The sequence below is a fragment of the Pipistrellus hanaki genome (assembly GCF_964339955.1).
Source record: "Pipistrellus hanaki genome assembly, chromosome: 10".
Taxonomy (NCBI): domain Eukaryota; kingdom Metazoa; phylum Chordata; class Mammalia; order Chiroptera; family Vespertilionidae; genus Pipistrellus; species Pipistrellus hanaki.
Window position 1 is genome coordinate 41,752,034 of NC_140512.1, and position 21,323 is coordinate 41,773,356.

General features: G+C 33.6%; 1 protein-coding gene across 2 annotated transcripts in view; it reads right to left on the reverse strand.

The window, feature by feature from the left end:
* Positions 1 to 4,255: 4,255 nt before the first annotated feature.
* The window catches only part of HYCC1 (hyccin PI4KA lipid kinase complex subunit 1), a 66,532-nt gene continuing 49,464 nt past the window's right edge, over positions 4,256 to 21,323 (reverse strand). Inside the window, exons 11-12 of one of the 2 annotated variants that reach the window (XM_084896538.1) lie at positions 9,728 to 10,023; positions 4,256 to 8,821 (exon numbers count right to left, since the gene is read on the reverse strand). In XM_084896538.1, coding sequence (XP_084752664.1) covers positions 9,755 to 10,023 — 269 coding nt within the window. In that variant the 3' untranslated portion in view covers positions 4,256 to 8,821; positions 9,728 to 9,754. The remainder of the gene's footprint in view (positions 8,822 to 9,727; positions 10,024 to 21,323) is intronic. The other variant, XM_084896537.1, reaches the window with a different exon arrangement.

Below are 21,323 nucleotides of genomic sequence, written 5' to 3' on the forward strand. Positions count from 1 at the left end.
CAAGGAAAAAGAAAATATATATTCTTTTCAAGTTATCATGAATTTTTCACAAAAAGTAACCGTATTTTGGGAAACAATGATGTGACTGGGAGATGCACTAAGGCAGAAATTCTACACGCAGTGCACTCAAACCACAACCAACCAAGTTACATATGACAGAACTTAAAAGTGTCCAAATAGAAGTATATTTCTATATACTTTCTAAATGCATAGCTAAATTTCAAAATAACACAACATGCAAATACATTATGTCAACATTTATGGGATACTACAAGGTCAACCTTGCAAGCAGAGCTTTCTATGGAAAGTGTCTCAGGCCTGCTATTAACTCTTTTCTGCAGGCCTTCTCTCTAGGACTTTGACTCTGAGGGTCCTAGTTGCCTAAAAGTTTTTCAATGACTTCAGAAAAAGTCTTCAATGACTTTTTGAAAAAGTTTATCCAATGTTGAAAGGAAGAGGAGTTACACAGTATCTTCTATGCTGCCACCAATTTCCTGGATTGGACTCATAGTTTATCTAGTAAAACAGATCTTTATTCACCATCATGTGTTAGGACCATACTAAAAATTCCACAGTGCAAGGGTCCAGTGAGGGAGAGGATTCTATTAAAACACTTAAGTGTGAACCAAGTGTCATAGGGGTCAAGAAGTCCCAGGAAAAAATCTTTTGAGATCATCAGTAGAACCCCAAGTCACAAAAGACATACCAATATGCTGTATCTATAACACTGACCTACAATCTTTGAATAGGGACAGATAAACAGAGCTGAAACCATCAGTGTTGATATGGCTTAGCTAAAACTGTATTCCACCTGTTAGCATGATTTAGTTGCTTATTCCAAAAAACCTTTGCCCAGGACTGACAAGATTGTAAGCAAAACAAAGAGAAACCATCTCTAATTTTTTGTTTGCATAAGGAAATTCCCATAGGATGGAGACATTAATTGGCTTACCTGAGCAAACTGCCAGCTTCTCAAACAGGTTATCAAGACTCTTGAAGACCCTTGCTTTCGGTTTCCACCGATCCTAAACCATTTCATTAATGTTGCCGAAGCCAGTCAGTTCCCCATCTTCACAGATGTGCCTTAAAGTATTTGGGCACAGATCCCAAAACTCTACAAATATTCAATTTCCAGGTTCTGAGATACAGCTAAGTGTATCAAAGTGGTGTACTCTCTTAATGCAGTTTTAGTGCTTAGTTTTACTTTATTAACAGATTGTCTGATGATCAGTGGGAGAGTTCAACAATAATGACATGGTGGGTTTTGTGTGTTTTTTGTTTTTTTTTTAAAGGATTGCTCATTTAATTGGTGTGTACTATATAGAAGATTATTTTTCTGTCAGGCCAATTCACCTTTCACTAACAGATCTATGTTGCCATTAGTTGCATCTATGTTAATGGCTTTATCTTAGGGAGGCCGCATTTGGAATACAAGATCTCTTCAACAATTTGACCTTTTTAAAACAACCTAAGTGTCCATCGGTGGATGAATGAATAAAGAAAATGTGGGCTGTTATTCAGTCTTAAAATGGGATATTATTCAGCCTTAAAAAATGAAATCTTGCCATTTGTGGAACATGGGTGGACCCTGAGGACATAATACTAAGTAAAGTAAGTTAGAGGCAGGGGTGGGGAGTGGGCAAAATGGGTAAGCAGGTTAAAAGGAACAAACTTCCAGTCATAAAATAAATGTTATGGATATGTAATCTTAAAAGTCTCATCACAAGAGAAAAAACCTTTTACCTCTGTATGATAATGAATATTAAATAGACTTATTATGGTGGTCATTTCACAATATATACACATTGAATCATTATGTTGTACACCTGGAACTAATATAACCTTATACGTTAATTATACCCCCATAATTAAAAAAGGAGGTATAATCCTTTGTAACTACAAACCACCACCAGAAACACAAAGATTCATTGTTGTCATCTACTGAGCTGAGTTTGTAAAAGAGTCAACCGAGGAACTCATTAGAAATACAGGTTTCCATGCTTTATACTCAGTTATTCTGATTCAGGGGGATTAGCACAAGGCCCAGGAATCTACTTTTAAAAACACCAGTTTTTCCCTAATTCAGGCTGTCTTTAGATCACTATATATATATATATATATATATATATATATATAGTCTCCACATTAAATGTTTCACATAGTTCTTAGGAAAATGGGGTTATATTCTGTCTATATATTGTTCTATAATATGCTTCCCCCCCCAAGGGAAAATTGTTATATAATCTTTTTGAATAATCACATACAAATCTTATGGTTTTTAATGGCTACATTATATTCCACTATATGCATGTACCATATGTTATGTAGTCCCCTATTAATGATCATTTAGGTATTTTGTGTTTTGTTTTGTTTTTGCTACTACAAGCAATACTGCAATGAATACCTTTGCACATCTGTGCTAACATTTCTGTACAATAGAGAGAGTGGAATAAACATAGAAGAGTAGATTTGCTATGTCAGGTGATATGTGCAGCACTTTAAAGTTTGATGGATCCTGCTGATTGCTCACCAACTTAGCTATACTGATTTACAGTGTTGCCTAATGATGTCCCACTCCTATACCAATACCAGTATCAATTTTTTTCATCTTTATCTATCTGATGAGGTAAAGCATAAATAAAATCTTAATTTGCATTTACCATGTTTTTAATAATAATCAGCATTTACCATACCACTGAAATGAAATTATCTAAAATTCTATAAAACATATCATAATTTATTTTTGGAAAACTTTTATTTTTAACTTAAAACTTAAGTCTGTCGCTTATAAGATAAATGGGGTGGATTTCCAAATATATGTCCATTACATGCCATTCATCAGCTAAGTGACCTTGGGCGAGTTGCTTACTCTATTGAGAGCTTTAATTTCCTCTTTTGTAAATGGGGATCACACTCATTTTATATTATTGTTTTCAAAGGTTAAATGAGATTTCAATTACAAATATTACAAACACCACAATAACAATGCAAGAAAAATTACCAAGTGACTAGAATTATTTGTATGTCTTCCCTAATAATTATAAAATAATTATGTTGGTTACCTAATAGAAAGACAGATTCTATTAGATGAGTCAATAATTAATTGGGATTAATAAAGTCACTAGAATGGTGTATTTTCCACAAATTTAACATAGTGCTTACAAAATCACTGCTCTGATTGCTATGATTCACCACAAATACTCCTTCAAATATTTCCTAAATTACGTAGTTTCTTAGATGAAATGGAATTATCCAAATACGTAATCAACTATTCATCAAAATTTTTACTTCAAGCCCTCACCGGTGTGGCTCAGTGGATAGATAGAGCGTCGGCCTGCAGACTGAAGGTCCCACATTCGATTCCCGTCAAGGGCATGTACCTTGGTTGTGGTCACATCCCCAGTAGGGGGCGAACAGGAGGCAGCTGATCAATGTTTCTCTCTCATCGATGTTTCTGACTTTCTATCCCTCTCCTTTCCTCTCTGTGAAAAATCAATAAAATATATATTTTTAAAAAAAAGATTTTCAAGTTTCTAAGAGGATCCTGCTTCTAGGCACACATTTCTAAGTAATGCAATTCAAGTAATGCCATGGAGATTTCCTAGAGCCAATAAATGAAATTCTAAAATTTTACTGTAATACATTGGACTCTATTAATTATCCTTGATTATTTCCCAAAACTAACACCAACCTAATTCATTCATTCATTAAATGTCTCAATACCTACCATGCACCAAATCCTACGGTAGGTACTTTGGGCATATAACCTGCGATCAAGAGATAAGGACTCAAATTCAAAATAAAAGGGCAAAGCATTATCTAAATGTGCTTGTGCCTTTGAAATGACAAATAACCAGCGAAAGGTACATGACCCATGGAACTCACCTTTTGGATGAACACTGATATACTGATGGATCTGTCACATTTCTCACCCCTCATCCATGTAAAACATAAAGGAATGAGATGCCATTGCCTTATGACTTACTTCCAAAAAGCTCTCTCAATGGCTCAGCTTATCTAATCTTCCTCCTTTATTTTCTTCTTCCACATCATGATTTTTACTAAGTTTTATGATGATTTTTTTAATGAGTAAAATTATCTGGAAAAAATATTTTTCAATTTTTGTTTAATAAAAGTCAACACTGCTGTATAAAAGTATTGCATGTGGAGACCATTTACACAAATATATACAATTTCAAAAAACTAAACTCCAGTTTATTTCCATAGAGATAAAAAGTTCGAGAACACATAAAAATATCCAAAATCATAGTTTATTCTTTAGGAATGTAAACTCTGGAAATACAATTAGAAACAGGTATACTTAATATGAAAAAATTAGTATCACTACATAATTAGAAGTAAAGATAAGAGGTACACAATAAACTTCATTTAAGAGAAAGTAACATGTGTGAAACAGGATCTTGAATGTACTAGTAGAAACTTCATAGCAAGACACAGGTAGATACTCTAGAACTCTACAATAAAAAACCACAAAAACATCTTCCAAATGTTCACTGCTAATCTCCTTAGATATGCACCAGGTACAAAGTATAGAAGACAATATATTTATGTTCTCTGATGAAGAATATAACAATATTAAACATAAATGTGAATAACTCAAAGTATTGAGCATAATTTTACTAAGCAACAAATCTAAAAGTATAAATTCATGCTAATTAAAGGATTAGAGAGGTTTTTTTTTTTTCTATCCAAAGATTGGGTAAACACTATTATACATTAATTTCTATCTACAATGCTTAGTTTAAGTGTCCATCAAATTATTTCTACTTTTTAAGACTTTTAAGAAAATATTTTTCAATTACATTATTTAACATATATATTTCTTTGAAGTGCATCCCTGTAATAAACTATAGATTTATCGTACCTATAGACACAGATTTTAACAAACTTCTTTAAATATTTAAAATTGTCTGAGAGTACATTTTTTCCATAATTTAAATTTAAAGATTTAACACTTTTATTTTTCCAAAATAGGCAAAATCCCTTAAAACTGGAATTCTTTTATCTATTTTGGTTTAAAAAATATTCCTTCCTTCAATTCAATTTTTTGTTTTTAAATGAGTAATGTGTGCCAAGAAGTTATATCATAATTGAAAAGAGCAATAAAGTATTACTTTTCAAAATAAACTCTGTCATCATTTAAGGACTGAGAATTTCTACTCTGCAAGTCCCACAGAGGTCCTTAAAAAATTCACTAGTGGTGTACAAAAAACTCCAGGGTGCTCACTTGCCCTGGGTCCTCTGGGAAAAGTCTTCTTTGTTTCTCTCCCCACTTAGATTCCAAAAGGCAAATGCTGGGAACCCAGTTTTAATAGAAGACCACAGGTATTTGGGTATTTGAAGAGGGAGAGGTTTAAAATGTGGAATGGAGCTACAATGTCTGCTCAGATCTTCTGAGTGATGGGGTGTAAGACTCCAATCTTGTGCAGAATCCTTCTCATGATTAAAAAAAACGTATTATTCTACATATGTAGGAAGTCTGTGATCAAATGGTCACATCAATATCTTCATGAGAAAATGACCTACAAAAGCCACCCAACTTTCAAATTTGGAAAGATGAGTGAAAAGAGAATAGTAGGGATAATTACAACCATTATCATAGCATTATCCAATATTTATAATATCTATAAAAATTTTTAAATGTATAATTCTTATTTAAAATAGTACATTAAAAGTACTGTAAAAGAATTTTACTGTTAATATATTCTTCAGAAAATTAACTGGTGGAAATTACATGGAGCAAAAATTCAGGATGACCTTACTGAGTAAGCCTTCAGAGTTTTTAAAAGAATGTACAATGTGCAGATTTGTTGTGCATTGTATAAAAGTGTGGTATTCCTCTGACACTTAAAATTACAGACATCTACAGCTCCAATTCCATTTATGGTTAATAAGAAAAATATAAAATGTTACATTTTTATTGTAAAGTAAATGAGAATCATTAAAATGTAGTATTAGAGGACTTTAAAAGTCCTGTCATTGACACTATTAAACAATTACCATTAAAACAATGACTATGATGAGCTAGTATCTAACATATTTGACCTAGGGTTGTGAGACCACTGAGAACTCTAAATGTTAGATAAATGATTTGTTTGCACTTGATATTCTCTTCTCAAAATTCATTGTATATAAAAATCACTCAAGGATCTCGCTAAAATGCAGAATAGGATTCAGTAGATCTGGGATGACCTGAAATGCTGCATTTTTAATAAGATGCCAGGTGATATCAATGCTACTATACTTACAGTTCTCAGACCACATGAGTGGCAATGATCTAGAATACCACCAAAATGAATTTTCATAATAAAAACTGACATTAAAATCTCCTCTCTCACTTTGCCAACTAATGTCTCCACAAACTTCATCTGCAATATTTCCTAAGCATCTTAACTTGTTTAAACTGCTGATCTTTTAAATTAGTTCTTAAGTCTATTAATACTGTTAGTAGCTATGCCTAGGGGAAATTCTTTGATAAAGAATTACAAAAAGACAACAGAAAATTCACAGTGACATTTTATAAACATTTTAAATTGTGCACAGGATTCCTATTTAATACTATAGCAACCCTCATTGTCTGGTTGCCTCACTTTTTTTTTTTTTTTTTTTTTTAACTACAAGCTATACCAATAGATTGCAACAAATTATGTTAAAAAACCATATTCTATTTAGAGTTAATAAGTGAAAATGAGTTCATGCCTTTTGAATAATTAGATTTAAAATGATAGCCAAAGCAGTTATGGTCAGAACTGCATTTATATTATAAATGTGTTAGCACTCAACACACACATTTTTCACATACTTGAGCTCTGCATAAGCAGGTATAAGAAAACTAGTATTTCTCTGTGTGACCACAGCGAGGGGCCATGAATAAGGAGACCACTGTGTACTAACAGTGAAAGAGAACAAGTAGACAGTTCTCTAGGCCTTCTTTCCCAGTCAGCTTACTCTCATCCTTAGCTTTGCTTTCTCTCTTACTCTGAATTATTACTTATTCTTAATTCACAGGCAACCTCAACCACAGTGAAATGACCATCACTAGCAAGCACCAAACTTTTACATCCATTTAGAAGTCACACAGCTCTCTACAGCCACACACAAGTTTGCTTAACTTCCACCATATTGCCTTTTTAATATTTATTTTTTCATTGGGAGTAACTACATTGGTTATTCTTCCTATTATAACAAAAACATTAAAAATAGGCCTATTCACAAATAAAAAATACATGTGATTTTATTAATACTTTATAATTTTAAGTTTCAGAATACAAACATAAATAACCCTAAATGAGTTAACAGATAAATGTCCTATCTCAATTTTTTTCATATTTTACAGATAAAAATTTACCTAATTTCCTTCATTTGCAGGCAAACAATATGGCTGACACTGGCATCTTGAGAGCTGTGTTGCAAGATTTATACAATTCCCAGGTCACCTTCAAGGATGTATGCTTTGAATTACTAGGATTTTCAAAGTCAAGCGGCCTTACAGCCTATCTTAGAAACGGAAAGGGATTTGCACCTGCTCAGCCCAGATCAAACACTTCCAAACAACGCATCTGCTAGCAACATGATTTTTGACATACAAATGTTGCAAAGATAACAATAGAAATTCCTCTGTCCATCCACTGGAGTCATATCAGAGTCTATGTACTAAGCCACCAAGCACTTTCCAGTACTTTATATAAATTCTTCTACTAATCTTAAAGATGTCTGGTTACAAACATTCTCATCAGGCACTTTTCACATCGTTTTTGTTTTTTCACATGCCCATTTTTCCACACTGACTTGCTGAACAGCCAGCTGTAGAATTCCCGGAGTTGCACTTGTTTTATCCTTTAAAAAAAAGTTGCCATACGTGGAGTTTTCCTTTTATTCTGAAGGCCAAACTTACATCTACAAAATAGGAGTTATTAGGGGGAAAATAACTCATGCCCTCACATGGGATGTAACCAATCTGATCAGACCACCTGCCGAAATGTATTGTCACAGTGACAATCTTAGGGCAACAGAAACAAAGAGGAGAAAACAAAAACGCATAGCCAAGAAATAACAAAACCATATTTCAACTTTACTGAAACCTAGACATTATTCCCTTGATAAAGCCTTCAGAACTTAAAACATCGGGGCTCTGTCAAGAGCAGGAATGAAAGACCCTGGCACTTTCATAAAGGAGCAAAGCCATAATTCCAGATTCATTGGTCACATGAGAAAACTCTTACAAATTAATCTGTGGACAACGTAATGCTAATACTAGGAGGTCTCTGCTGACCTGATTGGTGCTTCATTGGAAGTTCAGTCCTTTCAGAAACGTAAATAAGCTTTTCTTCTTGGAGACTACAAGCGGAAAACCTGTTGGCATCTGTCCCAGTGCCACAGCCAACAACAGCTGATGGGTTATGTGGGACTGTGACACCACTGACTTGCTCAAAGGATTTACTAAATACAGTCGCAGCAGTCTTAGCCAAACCATGGCTGTTAGGTTTAGGCAGGGACTGGCTGGTTGTTAACGTAAGTCTCTTCAAAGAGAGAAGCTCAAGATTCTCACTTTGGGCTCTCTGAGTTTGTTTTCGAGCAAAGTGATCTTTGCACGACTCCCCTGTGGTTTCTTTTTCTTTTCCTCCAGTTTTGTTTCCTCCCGACCGTCTCTGAGTCTTTCCTACACTTGTCTTGTTACTAGAATTGTGACTACTGTTTGATAAGCCTGACTGGCTGGTACTAGATGCAGCCCTGGAATAAAATCCCTCGTCAACTTCAGATATGTCCATCAGTTCTTCTTGATCTGTTAATTCTGTATTTCCTAAACAAAGAAATAACAAAGATTAATTAACACTAAGTATTTTCAATAATTATTTTTTCATGATTAATATCAAATCAATTACACTTTAAATAATTAAACTTTAGCATAATTAGGTAAAGCAAAAGTTTATAGACCAAAATCAAATAATAAATCAAAACATTCTATAAAATGCCAAAAATAGTTCATTGTAATTAAGTAATACTAATTTAGAGTATATTAAACTAAGAGCATGCCATAAACCACACCCCACTGTGTTTTTAGAAAGAATTTTCTTACTACCCATGCAAAGCATCAGAAACAATTAGGAAAAATACCACACAGTAAAGCTGGGGGCAAGCTCTCCTCCAGTAACAAAGCAGTAGAAAAATCAAAGTTCTTACCAAAGAACTTTTTAAAAAAATTTATTAAAATATTTTCAAACATCATTAAAGATTGTATACTATATTATAGGTTATTTTATAAAGACAAAAATATAGACTATCAGTATCACAAACTCAAACTTGTTAAAATTATATATATATATATATATATATATATATATATATATATATAGAGAGAGAGAGAGAGAGAGAGAGAGAGAGAGATATCTATATATCTCTATATGTATATATATGTATACACACATATATATATTTCTTCATATCAAAGATGGCAAAAATACAATGAAATAAATAACTTTGATCTCAAAACATAAGCAGAAAATTATTTTGAAAGCAATTCTCTGCCTCAGTTTTCATAACAATTTACTCAGAGAATATATAGGTATAACCATTCCAAAGAGCATTAAGAGTCATTGAGAAATTATGGTGCATAATTCATGCATTTTGATTAGATGACATGCAAAATTGTTGTGACTGTACAACTGTTGCTTAAAACATGCAGCAGTGGCCCTTTTCCATGAGATACCTTGGAGTGCAGCTATAAAGTGCTGTGCTAAAACTGCACTCTGCCAGGTGAGTTTATTCCATCCTCCATCAGTTTTCTTACAGATTTTTGCCTCCTGATCTCTGGCAAGCCTTTGCTTTCAGTTCTAGGATCTGTGGCTGTTTCCTGCACACCCTGTATATGCTGAGCATCAATCTCTCCTAGTGTTCTGCCTTTTTCCCCATTCCCGGTTCTCTCTCCGGCCACATTTGTGACACTAATCTCAGGAATGACAAGGATGCCCAATTCAGTAGTATCATTATTGTTGTCAGGTTGCTCTAGAATTGAAGATGATAAGACAAAATGATGGCTGAAAACAAAACAAAATAAAAATGCAAAACAAGAAAAACAAAAGATCCAAAACAAAAACTGGACAACTGAATGTTACAAATTAAGTCACATATTTGCACTGCAGAAATTTCCATAATATACAATACCGATGGCACTGGAGACAGTAAGTTCATCTTGTTTTAAATGACAATGAAGAAACTCACAAAGCATCAACAGAGGTTCTGCATTTTTTCACACACATATTTGACATGGACTATGAAACAGAAATTTTTTATAAATCAAAACGAGATTTCTAAGATAATAGTGTGACCACTTGAACCTATTTATAAAGTCCAAGGTAAATATTCAAGGATATATAGCCAAAACTCTAGCTTTTGTCAACAAAAGAAATTAAGTCACTTAGGAATTCCCCTTTGTACACTTAAGATTCTATTTTTTATTAGATTATATAAAGCTAACTCCATAAATCACAATATTGGAAAAATGCTCATTCACTTATGATACCATGGTTAATAACACTACATGTATAGTTTTTATCTCACATACCAATCATCTTTTATATTAGTAAACATTAATGCAACTGTGATATAACATTCCACAAATTTAGGCCATCTTGTAACAGTTCATTACTAAACTGGAGAAAAGTAAAAATGGATTTGGAAAAACAAATTGTGTGTTGGTCCTTTAATCTTGAAAATGGCCATTGCAATCAAAACAAAGAAATGAACCTCCTACTAGTTTATACTTGCAGACATTTTACTCTTTTTGTTTTAAATCACAAAGGCATGATTTTATTTAAAGAAGTCAAGGAAATATCTCTAAGAAATAGAAGGAAAAAAAATAGCCTGACTATGTCTACCATGGGGCAGTAATGAAAATTAAAGTTCAAAACAACGTAAGACTATGTAAAACATTTTATACTCTTAAAAAATGTAGACCACAAATCTGCTTGAAAGACATTACATATTACTTTCAAATGCTTTTCATGATAACATCACAATGTTCTCACTCATGGTGCTAACGCATGTGAAACAGTATCCAAAGCGACATATTCCTAAACTTTGGATCCTGACCTTTATGGTGCATTGATATCAGCTGGGGATCTTGAAGAACTACGATGCCTGGCTCTCACATGAGACATTCTTATTTAATTGGTATGAGCTATGACCTGAGCACCGGGATTTTTAAAAGCTCCCAGGTAACTAATGTACAGCAAAGTTTGGAAACCACAGTTCTATTCTGATCTCTCACATTTTGAAAACTTAAAGGTTATTATGGTTGTCCTGGGTAGCCCATACCCAGCACAATATGCACTTTTGGAGGGCCTCAAACCTTCATGTTGCCCTGGGCTGGCTGGCCAGTGTGCTGGTATAATTTCCCATTTACTTAGTGCTTCAAAACATTTGTCTGAAGGTTCTCTAAATGAAATCTTTATTTCCTGAACAGACCAAAGCATGTTGATACGGTAACAGCACACTGCAGTTTCTGGGTGTCCCTACAACGCAGGTTTAATGAGACTAGAAAGTTCCAACCAAGTCTATCCCCCATTACTTACAGCTGTGTTCAAAGTCAGGGCAAGTAAAATCTTAGTGAATAAATGCTAAGAAGCCCCTAAAACTGAGAATAAAATCACCACAGTACTGTTGGGAGACAACCAAGACTTGTCTATTTACACTGTAGAAGCAGTTTCACAGATCTATTAAAGGGACCATCAATCCAAAAAATTATAAACTGTGGAAATTATCCAGACATAACAAAGCCAATGCATATTAACACAACAAAGTTTTTAAAAATAAGCATAGGTGGCTAACAAAATAGAAAATACTACTATTTGCATCGAATGCCACTAAATCATTTTTTTGAGTGTGTTCACATGTTATTCAATTACTAGAGGCCCAGTGCACAAAAGTTATGCACTTGGTGAGGGTCCCTCAGCCCAGCCTGTGCCCTCTCACAGTCTGGGAGACCTTGGGGGATGTCCATCTGCTGGCTTAGGCCCACTCCCCATGGCAGGTGGACATCCTTAGTGCTGCCACTGAGGCAGGAGACACTCCTGCCACTTTGCTGGTTCGCCAGTTGTGAGCCTGGCTCAAGGCTTCTGGCTGAGCAGTGCTCCTGCTGTGGGAGCACACTGACCACCAGGAAGAAGCTCCTGCATTGAGCATCTTCCCCAGTGTGCATCATAGCAACTGGTTGTTCCACCGTCCAGTTGATTTGCATATTAGCCTTTTGTTATATAGGATATTCTCAAAACAATGTGTTCTAGTAAGCCTCTGAAGTAGGCAATTTAACTCCCATTTGCAGACAAGAAAACTGAAGTTCAGAAAGAGCCACAAAACTATTCAGTGGGGAGCTAAACAGCAAATCTTTTGACCTAAAATACTATAAATTTTAACTCTCCAATTCATTAAAATCAATTCAAGTTAAATGTTCTCTGGCATCCTTCAATAAATTTAATTTATTTGCTAGATTCCTGGTCATTTCATAAAAAGCAACTGTGGTGAAAATTTAGAATTCTGCAAGCAAAACTATAAAATGACAAGAATAATAATATAAAGCAGCACTAGACAACTGGATTGCTAATTACATTTCCTGTGATAGTGGTGAAGATCTGCAGTCCAAGAAGCATAATATTAAAAAAATTTTCAAACATGAAATTAGGTGGCAAGTAGAAAAAATAAGAGCATGTGTTTTTTTCATAAGCACAAATCTTTAATTAATGTTGCCGAAGCCGGTTTGGCTCAGTGGATAGAGCGTCGGCCTGCAGACTGAAAGGTCCCAGGTTCGATTCCGGTCAAGGGCATGTACATTAGTTGGGGGCACATCCCCGGTAGGGGGTGTGCAGGAGGCAGCTGGTCGATGTTTCTCTCTCATCGATGTTTCTAGCTCTCTATCTCTCTCCCTTCCTCTCTGTAAAAGATCAATAAAATATATTTTAAAATAAAATAAAATAAAATAAAAAAATAATAATATGTATATTATCTGGTAAAAATGGCAAAAATTTTAACTGCTTAGTAAATTCATAAAAAGAAAAGCAGGAAACTGTAAAGAGCTAGAAAGAATGGAAATATAATTCTCAGGAAAATTAATGAATAAAGACAATTACGCAACTCCAATAAACATTTGTTACATGACATTGCTCCCCATTATTTCTCCAACATCTTCTACAAAGCTCTGTGACCCAATCTTCCTACACACACCTTCATACTGGTCTCCCTATTCCCTAAGCCTGGAATGCTCCTTGCTTGACCATCCCATCAATATTCCCCATATTTCATATACCCTCCTCCCTACTTCTTAGCACTAATCACTCTCTAACCTACAACTACTTATCTTATCTACCAGTAAGTTCCATGAGGGCAAGGATTTTTGCCGGGTCAGTGCTGTATAATTCAGCACCTGGAAAAATAGTTTGCATATATTAGTTGCCCAACAAATATTTGTTTGATGGACTAAAAAATTTCCCGTTATAAGGTAAAATTATTAGAATAAATAAAACATGCAGAAGACATGAGAAAGGTAGGCTAGGAATGTGTTGCTTAAATTTGGAAAAGGAAAAATAATATACAGCTGATATTAGTAAGAATTTTTTAGCTGACAAAGAAAAGCAAAGGCTCTTTGCTTTGGAAAAGTAAAGTCGCCATCTCTAAATGTAAGTTTAGTAAAATACACAGACAGTAAAGGGGGGCTGAGGGCATGTGCCAGGAGGGTGGGGATTACCGGGGAGAAGTCAATGGGGAGAAAGGAGACATATTAATACTATATGTAAATCTTTAAACAAAAACAAAACAAACAAAAAAACCTGGAGGGGAAAAATAGATTTTTTAAAATCTATAATTCATTTATTATGTCATCCATAGGATAACGTATATACCTAAAAAGAGGCAGTTAATCCTTTCTTTAAGAAAATTATAGATATGTTTTAAGGGAATACAAATGCATAAGAAAACAGAATCTGTTTAAAAGCCCAGAGCTTAAAATCTGTGCAAAATATTTGTTTGATGGACTAAAAAATTTCCCGTTATAAGGTAAAATTATCAGAATAAATAAAACATGCAGAAGACATGAGAAAGGTAGGCTAGGAATGTGTTGCTTAAATTTGGAAAAGGAAAAATAATATACAGCTGATATTAGTAAGAATTTTTTAGCTGACAAAGAAAAGCAATGTCATGATTGTTCTATAACTATAAAAGCAATACTTACATTTGACTTCAAATAATTCGAAAAGTTCAAAAAAGGTCCAAAGAGAAACTTCTCAGATAATATTTTATTTGTATACTTTCTATAAATATGTAACCTTCTCTCCATATACAGAAATGAGGAGAGTTAAAGAATACTTTTAGTGGACATTTCCAAATTGGTTCTCAAAGGTACTCAAATAATTTCTCCCTACAAAATTTCTTCTGGCTTTGAGGGGGAGAAAAAGTAAAACAAATTGCAAATATTATGAAAAGTGATCATGAAAAGCTGTGATTTCTCTCCTGTGTAATGTTATAATCCCAAATATCTACTTCATCATATAACTCATGAAACTCTTTATCCCAACTTTAGCTTTTATATTTTAAAGGCTGCCCTATTTTTCAAAAGTAATCATTTAAATTAAGGAACAATATATTTCTTCATAGAATTCACATAGCTTTATACTCAGACTGCTTTATGAATCTAAAATAATCTGGTTAAACCAAAGGCACTTACAAAATTTATCTGCAAAAACAATAAAATAAACTGAAGCTTGAAAAAATTAATCCCCAACTTAACTGTCTACATTGTACAATTTTTATATTAATTATTAAAAGTATTTTAGAGTAAACCTCAAGGAAACTCATATACATTTATTATAATTTATAGGATATAAATATTTAAAATATCACAAAATATCTAAACAAGTTCATAATCCTTAGTCCAATCAGTTTAAGTTTATAATTTATCATATTCAATGGAATAAAATGCTATCTATATCCATTAAGTTATTCATTGCAGTGTTATCTATAATTGCAAAAAATTAGAAACAAATCATTTAACAAATTAAGGGAATAGCTAAGTAAATGATGGAATATCAATTCTATGTGGTATTATGTAGCCATTAAAATAATCGGAGCTATTAAAAGGACTTGGGAAAATTTTTTGTTAACTGAACAAAAGCAATTTTAAAAATATATATATTTTATTGATTTTTTATAGAGAAGAAGGGAGAGAGATAGAGAATTAGAAACATCGATGAGAGAGAAACCGCTCAGCTGCCTCTTACACATCCCCCCCGCAACCAAGGTACATGCCCTTGACTGGAATCGAACCTGGGACTCTTGAGTCCACAGGCTGACACTCTATCCACTGAGCTAAAACCAGCTAGGGCAAAAGCAAATTTTTTTAAAAATAATATTTTTAAATTTAAGAAAGCACAACTATGAAAAATATATACACACATGAAAAAATTTAAAAGTTTAACTCTTTAAATACTGGGATTATAAGTGAATACTTTTCTACCCAGTTTATTATCATGTTGTTACACTGTTTTTTTCAATACAATGAGAAAAGAAGGAACAAATTGATCAGTCTATATTACAAATGTATCACTCATTCATGCATTCAATTACTACTTATTGAGCACCTACTATGTGCCAAACATTGTTTTAGCCTCTGGGGACACAATGGTCAACCAGATAAAGACACTGCCTTCACAGAGTTTACACCGTAGAGTGGGAATTAAGTAAACAAGACTATTTTAGAAAGTGGAAGTAGCATAGCAATAAAGAAAATGAGAATAATGGGAGAGTAAGCAGAGTGCTAGGGGAGAAAGCCTACATTAGATGGGTGACCTGGGAAACTCTCTTTGAGGAAGGGATTTTTAAGTTGATATCTGAATGATGATATATAAAACAATATGAAGGAAGTGTGCAATCCAGCACTTTTTCACCATTTAAATTTCAGCTCAAACATCCCAAATGGCTAATACAAAGCCCTTAGGCAGAAATGGCTTAATATGTCGAAGGGTTAGAAGGAAGGGTGACAGCAGTCTTCAAAGGAGGTCAAACTAGCGGTAGGTAAGACATATCACTAGGGCTACTTGTGACATAGTATGGAGCTTAGATATCATTCAGATTACAAAGAGCAGCCATTGACAGGTACACAGATCAATTATCTTCGTACTTTATTGGCATTTTTAAACAACAGAAGTCACATTTGTGTGACGCAAAATAATGAAGTATGTCCTAGGTCAGAAAGAACAACACTATAACAATTAACATCCTGGGCCAATAATTTGCAAGGCATATTAAAGGAAAGTGAATCTGCCATAGAAACACAGAATTAGGTCCTGGCAGTTAAAGGACTATACTCTGAGCAAGTACATAAAGACTAAGAAATCTGGCTCTTGAAGCTAAAGGTAGACTTTCCAAATATGAAAGGAGCAGTACATAGAAAAATGTCGTCTAAATGATTTGTTTATAGACACATTGGTCAGGAGCTATACCAGTTTCCTTAATAAAAAAGAGTGAAGTCTTTTTAATTTTTTATTGATCTTAAAGGAAGAGGGAGGGGGAGATGGAAGGAGAGAGAGAGAGAGAAAGAGGGAGAGAAGGAGAAGGAGAGGGAGAGGGAGAGGGAAGGAGAGAGACAGACAGACAGGCAGACAGATGAGAGAAAAACATCTATCAATTGCCTCCTGCACATCGCACATGCCCTGACCAGGGATAGAATCTGCAACCTGGGTATTTGCCATGAACCAAATCAAACCTGCAACCTTTTGGTGTATGGGAAAACGTTCCAAGCAACTGAGTCACAAAGGCCAGTGCAAGAGTCAAGTCTTTAGTTTTATTGCATATATAATAAATGATACAATTCTCCTTCCTGAGGTAGATTCATTCTCAATAACTTTTGTCATCTTTATTAAGTCTCAAGTTTAAAAAAAAAATCCCTTCAAGAATTGCAACATGGATGCTGCTGGGCCAGGTGAATCCTTCGTGATGATTAAAGATCCTCATGACCAGGCAGACCAAAACAGGTAAGCAACATCAATTGTAAAACTATCTATAAAAGCTTATTTCTTCTTCTGTGTGCAATGTGCAACAAATGCTCCTAAAAGGGGAGTTGGGAGGATAGTGTAGTGCTCAATAATAAGTAACAATAAATAACTTCATTAACTACAGCAAGAATTACATATGACCTCCTTAGTAAAAAATATAAACCAATAATTTACAAACAAATGTGTTTGCCTAAGGACCAATATCTGTAAAATATCTTACCTCTCTGTAGAGACAATTATTTTACTTTTACTTAGACATAGACTAAGAGTTTTTTTTGTTTTCTTCTAAAGTTGGCTAAGCCAGAATTCTTTCCTCTTTAAACCTAATGTTCATATGTGGAAATTGTACCAACATGGTCAATAGGTCCTTTTTCTTTTAGTCATCTAATATTTTCTAATATTTTATTTTGTCCTTCATGAGTAGAGTTCCATATCAAGAATGCCAGTTAAAATTTATGCAATGCTATCTTTGGCCAGAAGGAAATGCTTATTTTTTGTCTAAATGTTTTATCATCTATATTGGGAAAGGAAAATTTGTTCCTCAAATAGCATTTTAGAATATGAAAATAATGGGGCTTCTCAAAATTATACTAAAAATATTTAAACCTTTTATAAAACTGCTAGTTTTCTTAAATTTCATTAATAAGTAAGTATAGATAGTTTTTAAGTTAAAAACATAAGCTTTATACATTTTTAAAAATATATATTTTATTAATTTTTTACAGAGAGGAAGAGAGAGGGATAGAGAGTTAGAAACATCGATGAGAGAATCATCGATCAGCTGCCTCTTGCACACCCCCCTACCGGGGATGAGCCCACAACCAAGGTACATGCCCTTGACCGGAATCCAACCTGGGACCTTTCAGTCCGCAGGCCGACGCTCTATCCACTGAGCCAAACCGGTTTTGGCAAGCTTTATACATTTTTAATCACAGATGTAAAATTCCAATAGCCAATTCTTTAAAGTTTGCTACTTTGGAGTTTAAAATGATCATTTCTGCATTTTTCAAAATGCTTTTTTAAGTATTAGCAACCTTGTTTTCCACTAAACGATTTTCTCATAAAGCCATAAAATCATATTTACAAAATAAATGTAGTTTCTAGCCTGAAGTACAGTATTCTATTATCTGACATTTATGTTCCATTAAATCAGAATTTTTTAGAATGTTATTTTAATACTTGTTTTCAATCCCCACTTAACATGAAAATAGAAGAGATTCAACTTGTATATCTCATTTATGCAAACAGGTAGGTATCAATAATAAAAAGAAATAATAAACCAGATCCTTTCAATTTAAAAAAGGGAAGATGTGGTACATTTACAATGGCATATTATTCAGCCATAAAAAAGAAAGAAATCTTATCATTTATGACAACAGGGATATGTCTTGAAGGAATTAAGCCAAGTGAAGTAAGGTGTCAGACACAGGAAGATAACTACTATATGATCTTACTTATATGTGAAATCCAAACAAAGAAAAAACTAAACTAATCGATACAGTGAACAATTGGTGGTTGGGAAGCACTGAGGAGTATGGGTAAAAGTGGTCCACTGGTCAATAGGTACAAATCTCCAGACATATATATAAAAAATATAATATACACACACACACACTCTTTTCAAAAACGAAACTCCTAGGGATGTAATGCACATGCACAACATGGCGGCTATATTAATAAAAGTGTATTTGAAAGTTGCTACGAGAGTAGATCTGAAAATTCTCATTACGAGAAAAAAATATTTGTAACTATGTGTGGAAATAGTTAGACATGCTGTGGTGACCATTTTGCAGTAAATACAACTATTGAATCCTGTTGCACACCTGGAACTAAATATAATTTTACACACCAATTATATAAATTAAAAAACATAAATAAAAGAAAAAAGATTAAAAGGGGGGAAGAAACTCAAGGAAAGGGGATTAAAGGAGCCAATTGCTTTCTTCTTTTAAAGAGAAAAAGACTCTTCTTTAAAGTTCATGCTTCTCCTCCCTCTTTTTCCCCCAATCCTAATCTTGTAGGCTTAAAATTGCATATTCCACGTCCCTATTGTGTGATACAGTTCAGAGTACGGGAAGATATCCCTCTTCCTGGGAAGTTTGGTGTGGTAAGGGAGTAGTATGGCTATAAAGTGAAATAGGAAATGCATTAAGAGTTCCATCAAATAAACTCTAAATTTGTTTTCACACAGTCATCAACTAAACCTATAGTCTGCAGTACTCTGCTTCAGAAACATTAAGGGATGAAAAGGGTTATGTGGGTCACTATGGAATTTACAAGCCCTTTAGCATTGTTTCTGCAAAAAATAATTATAAATAAATTAAATTTTATTGTAATTCATATATGTAATTTATAATATGAATGCAATATAATAAATGTAATTTATATATAATAAATTTAATTATCCATTTATAACTTGAGAATTATTTATATGTAAGAACTAAAGCAAAGATATTTTTATTCCCCATAAAAAGCCAGTATCAGATAAAGAGCCCAGAATAATAAGGTTTTTAAGCAAGAATCAGGACTACAAAGATGGAAAACAGAAAAGTTTTTAATTCAGCAAAACAAGATAACAATGAAAAATATTGCTGTAAAAAGGAAAGCCAAGGCTACATTAAAAACAGGAGAATGCAACCTACCTGTAGAGATAAATGAGGACCTTAGACTAAGAATACTTTATAGAGTCCACTGGATAAAGGGAATTCGCACTACAGAAGTGGAAAACAAGACTGAGCTATATTCTGAATCTGCTCCATTCACCTGACTTCTTTCTGTAGTTCATTCTCTTCTAAATCCTCATCTGTGACTTTTTTGTTACCATAAACAGGAGTTGTGAAGGTTGAATAAGTGTAAGGGACCCGATGATAAGGAAGTTTATTTTAATGAAGCTGTACTCGTAAGTGCCAGCTACCCAAGTGGAGGCCAAAATGTAATCTGGAAAATATGTAAGTATCTAATTGATACAATATAACTCAAGTAGTCTTTTCTCTTGTTTTGGTAATTTATTCCTTTAAAATTATTTCTGGAAAAATGCATTCTATTTTATTGCAGGGTGCATAGCTTATTCTGTTAAATGCATGCATGGACACATCCACACACCTTCTCTTTTTCTCATACACATGCACAAATACAATTGAGCTTCAATATTTTACATTTTTAACTGAAGGACCCATATTTTTCTTCCTAATTCCCAATATTCCCATTTAATAGCAAGAAAGGAAAGTAAACAAAGGGAATTAAAATTCATTCTTACATTTCCTAAACTGGTATTTTGAGAGCCATTATGCTCAAAATGACCCATATGATTTGGTTCATTGTCTGTGCCTATGTTCGCCTATTTATGCCCAAACAAAACACTGATCTCTAAGGTACTATCTAATTAAATGACTTTATATTTATAATCTAGTTCCATTCAGTAACATAATTTTCACTGAAGAAACTGAAGTATCTGTTTGTTTTAAATAGTAACATGATTTGCCTTGTTAATGGCAAACATTACCATCGTTTTAATGCCTTTTAATGCCTTCCTAAAGGAACTTCAAGAATTGTCACACTACCTTTAAAGAGAAAAAGATTCATAGTGATCACCGATTAAGCTCGAAATTTTCATCATTATTCTTTATTTGACATACTATTTCCTAGTTTCCCTGAGCAAGAAAAATGACAACTTTTCTCATCATCAACTTTCTATTTCACCATAAATAATCTCATTCTTCTCACATTTGCATTTCTCTAAAGAGACCATAGGGACAAATATAACTAAATATACCAAAAGGAGCTACCATTTTCATCAATTTGTAGGAAAAAGAAAATAGAGAACTGATTTTGCTTTTTCCCTAATCAATGTTTGCTTAGGGCATAGCAGTGACTTTTTGCTTCCCACTCTATTATTACCTTCTGAGAAAGGTGACACTGATATTTACATGGATACTTGCCACTACAATAACTTCTAGGTAGAAGGGGAGTTATAAAAAGAATAAGAAATTAAATAAGAAATAATTAATTATAAAAGAAGGAAGAGAAATAGGAAGCATTGAGAAGACCATGGTGAATAAAATTAACTTCCAATAGAATTTTCAAATAATAAAATGAAACAGTCAAGGAGGAATATTAAACAATCTTTGAAGAAAATTAACTTCCAGAAAACAGAAATGCCTAGGGTTGCATCAATACTATGGCATCCTTTACAGGAAATCCAAAATAAAATGTTGAAGTCCCTATTAGTTGTTCTACTTCAATATGCAAGTGTACTTTGCTAGAAAG